This window comes from Gossypium raimondii, chromosome 11 (genome assembly GCF_025698545.1).
Source record: "Gossypium raimondii isolate GPD5lz chromosome 11, ASM2569854v1, whole genome shotgun sequence".
Lineage (NCBI taxonomy): Eukaryota > Viridiplantae > Streptophyta > Magnoliopsida > Malvales > Malvaceae > Gossypium > Gossypium raimondii.
This window is the reverse complement of record NC_068575.1, coordinates 37,915,334-37,924,809: the sequence shown is the minus strand read 5'-3', so window position 1 is coordinate 37,924,809 and position 9,476 is coordinate 37,915,334. Positions and strand designations below refer to the sequence as shown.

The 9,476-nt window shown below is 38.2% G+C and overlaps 3 protein-coding genes across 3 annotated transcripts; 1 reads left to right on the top strand and 2 right to left on the bottom strand.

The window, feature by feature from the left end:
- Nucleotides 1-527: 527 nt before the first annotated feature.
- Nucleotides 528-997, bottom strand: LOC105803997 (uncharacterized). Its single transcript, XM_012636473.2, has one exon. The coding sequence runs from the start codon at nt 961-963 to the stop codon at nt 679-681; it is 285 nt and encodes a 94-aa protein (XP_012491927.1). The 5' UTR covers nt 964-997; the 3' UTR covers nt 528-678.
- A 1,159-nt stretch (nt 998-2,156) lies between these two features.
- Nucleotides 2,157-5,137, bottom strand: LOC105803998 (subtilisin-like protease SBT1.7). Its single transcript, XM_012636474.2, has one exon. The coding sequence runs from the start codon at nt 4,727-4,729 to the stop codon at nt 2,444-2,446; it is 2,286 nt and encodes a 761-aa protein (XP_012491928.1). The 5' UTR covers nt 4,730-5,137; the 3' UTR covers nt 2,157-2,443.
- Nucleotides 5,138-6,448: 1,311 nt separating this feature from the next.
- On the top strand, nt 6,449-8,642 carry LOC128034800 (serine/threonine-protein phosphatase 7 long form homolog). The gene is made up of 4 exons (XM_052623640.1): nt 6,449-6,457; nt 6,550-7,262; nt 7,341-7,425; nt 7,535-8,642. Exons 1-4 carry the CDS (start codon nt 6,449-6,451, stop codon nt 8,078-8,080), a joined length of 1,353 nt encoding a protein of 450 aa, XP_052479600.1. The 3' UTR covers nt 8,081-8,642.
- The last annotated feature ends 834 nt before the right edge of the window (nt 8,643-9,476 follow it).

The following is a 9,476-nucleotide window of genomic DNA, read 5'->3' as shown; positions in this document are numbered from 1 at the left end:
TAGGCTTAATACTTGTCTGGGATTTGTTTTTTTTTTTTTTTAAGATTTGTTGTTGACTATTTTTTGTCCTTTCTGATTTTTTTTAATAATTTGTTCTTCATAAAAAAAATGTAAGAAAGCATTGAGCTTGAGGGGGAAAAATGTTACTTGGATCTCATACAATAATAATATACTGTGAGCAGATGAATTGGGTCAACTCCGATTCATATATCAATGGCCCTTTCAAGAAAATGGATTAAATTTGGGCCTAAACAAAGCTGATAAACCTCATGAATCCATTATTGAAGAAGAGAATGTCATATTGCAATATCATCATATACATATAAGATATGACTATAATTTTTCATTTAAAAATAAGAAATACAAAATTTATAAATTTAAAATTTTTAAAATGAAAAATAATCTAAAAAGTATCTCTAAAACTTCTATCATATTATGACTATCACGATTGATTGAACCGAATATTCAATAGATCATATATTTGATTTCTAAGTGAAAATATATAAATATAATAACAAGTACACAACTTATAAAAGTCTATTACTACTAAATTTTATTTGATTCACGAAATACCTAATCGACATTTCTAAATTTATTTGATTGAACCCAAAACAAACAAAATTATTTAAATTTACATAGCTTTTTTTCTTAATTGAACCCAACATCTACTGTATCAATTCAGGGTACCCCTTGACGATTAATGGTATCCGTAGCATCAAAAGGTCGCTCAGAGGAGAGAGCGGCACCAGAAAGAGTGGGGGCGTCGGTGGAGCTTGCAGCACCACGTCCCGGGTTCGGTTGTTGGTGGCCTTCAGTTCCATATCCTCGACGCTTGTAATCTTCCAAGTCCCCATACTTCACGTAAGGGCTATCGTCTATTGGCAGCCCTTCCAAGCTTGCCTTCTTCTCGTCCATATTATCATCCGCCTTCTTATCCACATCTTGTTGTTGCTTCTTCTCCATTTTCACTTCTGGTTTTAGATTGCTGCTTTGATGGTTGCCATGTATTTAATATTTTTCAGCCTCGCTGGAAGAGTGCCACATGTTGTGATACGTGTTTATAGGTAATGAAGTGCAAGTCTGCACGTGGCGAAACCCAGAACATTGAAGAAGTGATTATCTAATTATTATAATCACCGACTTTGTTTTCTTCCTTCTCCAAGTGTTTGCAGGGTTTTGGCATTGTTTGGATGGTGGGTTTTTGTTCTCTATATTAGCAGTTTGGATGATGTAACTAAAGATCTTTTTTCCATCTTTGCAAACAAAAAGTAAGGGAAAATGTGGGAGTTTCGGTTTCTCCTGCTTGCATAAGTTCCTAGTTGGGAAATGTTTCCAATTGATTGCAGGTAGATACTATCATAGATGCATTATACTCGAATATAAGACAATTAATTTAATCGGGATTTAAAGTTACATTTCTTCCAATAATTTAATTTCATCTTTAAAGCTCCCACTAACCACATCACTAAACAATTTTTAATAAAATTGTAAATAGGCGATATTGTGTAATAAAATAATTGTAGAGAGAGAAATTTTAGATTTAAACCCCCTTTTTTTTAACTAGATCAGTCCGACCCAAAAACTTATTTCACTTTTCAATTCTTTTTATGTTTAATATTCATATATTTTTATTATTAAAAATTATTCAACCCAATGCAACCAAGCCAAGTACCCTAACCTTAAACAGCAAAATCACTATACTTGTGAAATTGAAACCATTATGTATGTGAGTTTTGTAATTATACCAAAAAGAAATATGAGTTAACCTATATATCATCTATATTTGGTGGAACCACTTTCCTCTTATCTTTGCTTTATATCGCTTTTTCTTTTAAAGCACAAACATTCTATTAACGTAGCATTTGGAACATTGAGACAACATAACAGCTCTCACCTCTTTTTTCTTTTTAGTTGGTCCAACTTCAAACATATCCAAACCCCAGAAATCACCTCAATCAATCAGGTTTAACTTATGTAAATCATACCCTATTACTTATATTTCACAATGTACAAATCTTTTATTTAGTTTACTTGTAAATTAAAAGAGACATTGAATTCATGGTTGGCTGGAACCCATAAACTGTGCTTTGCTTACCTGCTGATATAATGTAACTCGAGTGAATTGAATATGATCTATTACCATGTATATGAAGTCATAAAGCGAAAGCAAGAAGCCCATGGATTGCTTTAAGCATGAACAATCGACTAAGCAATTAAAAGCATATTAATACACTGTTTCATTGTTCCCTCTCTCAGAGAATAACATCAAACACTTAAGACCCCAGCTTCCATTATTAGCTGGTTTAGCTATCATGAATCTGGCAACTACAACTTCAAAACACTAAAACAATTGAACCAACCCCCATCTCATCTTGTTGAGTGAGTTTAAGAAGCCATTCAACTTTTTAAAGTTTAAAAACTGTCCATCCCCTTTATTCTCCTATCATGTCCAGCTAATTGCAATAGGACTGCCCACGGTATACTTCCCATCAGACCACTCCAAACGAGCGAACACGTTCGTACCGGTTGGCTGTGAACTACCACTGAACGTCACCGTATATGATTTCTTCTCATTTGCTTGGCTAAAACTCAAAGTCTGTGGTTCAACTGATATCTTAACTCCTGGAGTTTCAGGTGATACCGATACCTTGTAAGTTCCTGGCGAGCCCACATTGGTGAGAGTTCGAGTGTGTTTAACAACATTCGACCCACCCATGACCGAATCAAAATTGACAGCAAAGGAAGGGTAGTTGAGATCAGTGACTCTGTATCTCTTGCTAGCATCACATGAGAAGTTTCTTCTCGCCAGGGATCTGATTTGGAACTCTGTGTAGTTCAAGGCACAAAGGAAACCCAGATAATCTTCCGCTGTCAAATCATACACAAGCCCTGGATTAAGCGCTGAAACAGGATCCACATGTCCAGCACCATGGTCGAACGGGGTGGATGGTTTCCCCGTTGCAATATCTTGCATTTTCTGCTTGTTTTTGTATTCCGTATAAGCTGTAGTCATAAGAGCTGATCTAATAGCTGCTGGACTCCAATCTGGGTGAGCCGCCTTCAGCAACCCTGCAAGGCCACTAACATGTGGGCAAGACATTGAAGTTCCTGAAATGATGTTAAAATCCACTCGTCTGGTATCCGTAGCCAACCCCGTTGGACCTACTGCACCGGACCACCCTGCTAAAATGTTAACCCCTGGAGCAATCATGTCTGGTTTCAATATCTCCGAGGTTATAGAATTTGGTCCTCTTGAGCTAAAAGCAGCCACCACCGGTGATGGTTCTATGCCAACTTTGGTTCCTTCAAAAAGAATGGTGACAGTTGGGTTAGGATTTGAAAACAAGTAGTCTCTTATAGCATCACCAGATTTTTGACCCACGGCGGTTGCCGGGAGCAAATGGGCATCCGCTACCAGCTCTTCACCATTTGCGGCAGTGTTAGACAAAACCATGCCTATACCACCGGCTGCTTTAACGACAGCTCCTTTTTGAACCCTGGCGTTCATCCCACGATCACAAAGAACAATCTTGCCGGCAACTTTTTCCGGTATCAAAGTATCCATCATACACAAATTTCCGTTGGTAGCATTGCTAGCATTGCCAGCATAAACAAATGGTAACATCTTTCCAGGCAAGGGGCTGCCTCGGTAAAGCGACACGCCGGAGAAATTTTTGCCGTTTCCAAGGCTAACGAAAGCAGGGAAATCACGATCCAGTGTGCCTGCACCGACAGTTGTAATCCACGGAGCCACGTTTGATAAACTGTAAGGAGCTGGACCAGCATTTCCGGCCGAACAAGAAACTAAAATCCCCTTCTCCATGGCAGCAAAAGATCCGATTGCAACACTATCCCTGTAATAATCAGACATGCCACCGCCGAGGGACATGGATAGTACATTAACGTTATCATCAATGGCCTTCTCCATGGCAGCCAAGATGTCTGAACTGAAACATCCACCGATCCAACAAACCTTGTAAACAGCAACCCTAGCGCGCGTGGCCATACCACGCGCCGTTCCTTGCGCGTAGCCAAACAAGCTAGCTCCTTCCACCACCGACCCTGCAGCGGTGGAGGCCGTGTGAGTACCATGCCCATCATCATCTCGAGGTGATCTTGATTCCTTGGTCTCATCAATTGCACCCAAGGCAGCCTCATACCCCTTAGCAAAGTACTTCGCACCTATCAACTTTTTATTGCAATTTGCGGAGGTAAAATTGGTGCCTGATTCGCACGCGCCTTTCCAGCTGCTTGGTATTGGTCCAAGCCCCGTATCAGCAAAGCTCTTGCTCTCAGGCCAAACACCAGTATCCAACACACCAATAACAACTTCACTCGCCGACTCAGACTCAGGGAACAAAGCAGCAGCTTGACTGAGTCCAAGGAACTCAGGTGTACGAGTCGTGTGTAACTCGTATCTTACCTCGGGTAAAACCGCGAGGATCCCTGGTTGGCTCTCGAGTTGCTCCGCTTCTTTGTCAGTTAACTGAGTAGAGAATCCATGGATAACGTTGTCGTAGGTATAGAGCATTGCAGCCGAGCCGGAAACTGATTTCAAAGAGGAGTCATACCAGTGAGTATGGTGCTGGAAACTCGGAGGCATCTCGGATTTAGCCATGTGCACGATGTAAGTCTTTCTGTGACTCTTCTTCTCCTCCAATGGTGCAGCCATGGACACGTGGCAAAGACCCAGAATCAGGACAATCATAAAACACTTAACCATCTCCATTTTTGTTCACTCTCTTCTTCACCAGAAAGAGAGGAAAAGCAATAGAGATGAACGCTTGGATAAAACTCTTGATTTTATACAAAAAGGAAAAGCTAAAATCCTTGGGGTTCTGTTTTCCTTTATTAAATATAAAAGAAGAAAGAGTAAACGTGGTCATAGGGACGGTGGGGGTTGTCTTGTTGTTTGAATGATTGGTTGCAAACCAAAAATAAATAAGGGAGAAAAAAAGGTGATGGAGGTTAAGAGCTGAGATAAGATACTAATAACTTTCTTTCACATGATTTCATGCTTTTGTGTTTATCCGTTGTCTTGAAATCTTTTTTTTTTTTTTTCTCGAGGCTGAGAGATGATTCTCTCTCTTCCTCCTCCCCTCTCTAGGCGGATGATAACTGTGTATTTCCTCTTTTTTTTTTTTTATCTTTTTGCAGAGTTAAGGGGAACAACAATAAAGCATAAAAAGCAATAATTGAGAAGGGGAAAAAAAGGGTTTAATCCTTTAAATTATTTGTTCATTTAAGAAAAAACAAAGGATGGTTAAGCGATTACCATCTAGTCATTTGAGAAGATGAGTTGAAGAGGAAGACGATAATTCAAGATTAAATTTGCAGAAAGGAAATGAAATAATAAGATGGTAATAATTAATAGTAAAAATTTAAAAATGATATTTGAAAAGTAAAAATTCCTGAAGCTTAGAATTTGAAGTACCCAAGTAGATAATATAAGACAAAAGATGTGAACATGAATTTCATGAGGCAGTCCTTATACTGACTATAAAAGTATGAATTTGAAGCAAAATAATGTATCATATAATATCACTAGTTACAAACCAAAAATGTTGAATTGTTTTTTCCACTTCACGGGCATTTGTCTTTGGCTCTTTGCTTCTTTCTTTATTTATTATTTTATGCAAAACGTTTGGGAATTATTGATGGGAGGTATACCCGCCAACCAACCAACCAATAAATATTTAATTTAATAATAATTACTAATATTAAGGTGAATATTTAATTTTATAATTGAATTGAAAAGTTGCTCACTTCTCATCTCACGGGTGATTGAAATTTATTTGGCAGAGAAAAAGAAGGGCTAGATTCAGGGGTAAAATATCAATAAAGTCCCTTTCTTTAATTTATTGAAATGGGCCCGGTATTTTATTATTTACCGAAATCGGCTCTTTTTCCCGAAAATGCGTCCCTATCAGGGAGATGTCAGGGGACGTGTCAGCAAAATGCGTCTCTGGGGGCGCGCTTTGCTTACGTGGACACAAAACGCGCTTACAAGGACGGGCTTTCTTGCCACGTAGGCAAAGCGCGCCCCTGGGAATGCGTTTTGTTGTCACGTAGCGCACCCTTGGGGACGCGTTTTCCCTACGCGTAAATAGTACAACGGTTATTTTTTTACCGTTACCCCCCCAACGGTAAAAAAAAACCTATAAAACCCCCTACCCTTTCATTTTTTTTCACAAACTAATACTCTCTCAATTATTTTCTCAATTTCCTCTCAATTTGCTCTCAATTTCCTTCCAAATTTCTCTCAAATCCATATTTAATTTTATTTTGCTCTCAATTTCCTCTTAAATTTCTCTTAAATCCCTATTTTTAATTATTTTAAAAAAAATTTAATTTTTTTAAAATTTTTTAAATCGTAAAAATTTGTACGAATTTAGCAATGGCCGGAGAATTGATTCGTCTTGATAACCAGCACATATCCATCGAACAAATGAAAATGGTAATTGTTAAATTTATTTTTTAAATATTATTTAAGATTTTTTTTATTTATGCATTTTTAGATAATTATTAATTTATTATTTGTTATAAAAGTTTGTAGATCGGATATTGGAATTCTATATCCGGAATATACATGGTCCTCCATCACCGTTGGTAGAGAATTACCTGCGGGAAGCGAGTTTTTGGCACGTGGCGACGGTAGGCCGGGGATACAAGTTGGACCCGAAACTTATCAGTACGTTGATCGAGAGGTGGAGACCCGAGACGCACACATTCCATCTTCCATGTGGAGAGCGCACTATCACTTTGAAAGATGTAAATCTGCAATTGGGATTGCCGGTGGACGGGTACCCAATCACTAGGTCTGTTCAATCTGGCGATTGGGGAGCGGTGGGCTACGTGCTTTTGGGCGCTATTTCGGAGAAAATTAACGGAGGTCGAATCGAGATGGGCTGGCTACGAGACACATTCCCGGAGTCGGATGATGATTCAACTGAAGTAGAAAGAATTCGATATGATTGGGCATACATTCTTCATATAATTAGAGGTTATCTGATGCCGGACTTGTCACGGAACCTCGTACATCTAAGATGGCTGCTGAAACTCGTTGATTTTAGAGCAGCTGGTGAATTGTGTTGGGGGTCTGCCGTCTTGGCAACATTATATCGGGAGATGTGCGGGGCGACGCGACCAAGTAAAGCGAAAATCAGAGGTTGCTTGTCGCTACTGCAGCCATGGGCACGATTTTGCTTTCCATTTGTACGTCCTCGAGTGGACCACCCATATACATTCCCACTCATAACGAGGTAAATTTTATATTAGATTTTTTATAATTATTATGTAGATTTTTAAAAATAATAGTATGCTAAATTTTTTTTAATTAGGTGGAACCATCCGACAAGTTATGCTCGATTACCTACCTCTCTTGAAGATATACAGCTTCTATTAGACCAACAGTCGGAAGCACATGTAAGTATTAAATAAAATTTATATTTCCATCATGAGCTAGTCGATTGTTATTTAGTATTTAGTATTTAGTATTATGTATATAACTAATATTTCTATCATGTTCATATAGTTTCAATGGACACCATACGAGGATCCGGCAATTCGGGCAGTAATTCCGGATGAGTTCTTCCAAAATCGAAACGCTTGGCACGCAAAAGTCGCGTTGATCAGCTATGCGACCGTGGAGATGCACCAGTCAGACAGAATGTTACCGCAATTTGAATGTAGACAACCGATTCCCGTGGCACCTGAGGTGCTTGATGATCACCATAAAATTGACCTACGGCAATTGCATACGGATTGGCCGAGATTCTGGTCCTACTACATCCAAATGTGGGAAGATCGGTATGATTATATGCATATTCTGGAACCGAATATCGTTCCGGAGTTAGCGTGCGTGCCGGAATACATGCCATGGTTTAGGATCCATGGCAAGTCGTATTTACTGTTGGTAGAGGAGAGGCAGCGGCAATTACGTGTCCAAAGAGAACGACGTGGGCCTTTAAATCCAAGACGAAGGGACGACGACACAAGCATATCAACGAGGCCCAAACATTCACCCGGCCCATCATCAGCGGTCGTTCAATCACCAGGCCCAGCGAGAGCACCGACATAGTCACCCGACCCAGTAGTTCAAGGAACGATACCCACGGCACAGCCTTTTCCGATGATGCCAGATGCGTATCCTAGCCCTTTTATGTATCCTAACCCTTATATGTTTCCTTTCTCGAGTCCTATGGCAGGTTGGAGCATATGGCCCGGTTCATCTCCATTTTCTATTATGCCGAGTAGACCACTGATGTATAGGCCAGCGTCGCATGAGGGATTGCAAGAGGGGCCGTCGGGGAGCTCTTCTTTTTACCAATCCCCATCACCGTATGGGTTTCAAACACCGTCGTCGTTGGTGATGCAAACACCTCCACATTCACTAATCTATCAAGGTGGCTCATCGTCCCAACACCGACAACCAGATGCCTTACCGGAGGAACCAAAATCCCTACCGGAGCAATCATAACCCCTGCCGGAAGCTGGACAAAGGAGGAATCCAGCGCGTAACCGTCGACGGCATCCATGAGGCACAGAATCCGGCGAGCACGGAGATTGATTTGTATTTAAATATATTTGTACAAACATTTTGAATATTTTGATATTATTTGATGTAATAAAATAGAAATTTATTTGAGGTATTACTTAACAACCATAAACTAATTTATTAAAAATTTATAAATTTATAATTTATAATTTAATTGACAAACCCTAACAAAAACTCTAACCCTAACCCTTAACTTAAAAACCCTAACCCTTAACTTAAAACCCTAAACTAATTTACTAAAAATTTATAAATTTATAATTTATAATTAAATTTATAATTTAATTGACAAACCCTAACAAAAACCCAAACCCTAATCCCTAACTTAAAACCCTAAACCCTTAACTTAAAAACCCTAAACCCTAAACATAAAAACCCTAACCCTTAACTTAAAAACCCTAAACTAATTTATTAAAATTTATAAATTTATGATTTATAATTAAATTTATAATTTAATTGACAAACCCTAACCCTAACCCTTAACTTAAAAACCCTAAACTAATTTATTAAAATTTTATAAATTTATAAATTATAATTTAATTTATAATTTAATTGACAAACCCTAACAAAACTCTAACCCTAACCCTAACCCTTAACTTAAAAACCCTAAACCCTTAACATAAAAACTCTAAACCCATAACTTAAAACCCCTAACCCTTATCTTAAAACACCTAACCCTTAACTTAAAAACCCTAACCTAATTTATTAAAAATTTATAAATTTATAAATTATAAATATATTTATAATTTAATTGACAAACCCTAACAAAAACCCTAACCCTTAACTTAAAAACCTAACCTAATTCATTAAAATTTATAAATTTATAATTTATAATTAAATTTTTAATTTAATTGACAAACCCTAACAAAAACCCTAACCCTAACCCTAACCCTTAACTTAAAAACCCTAAACCCTTAACTTA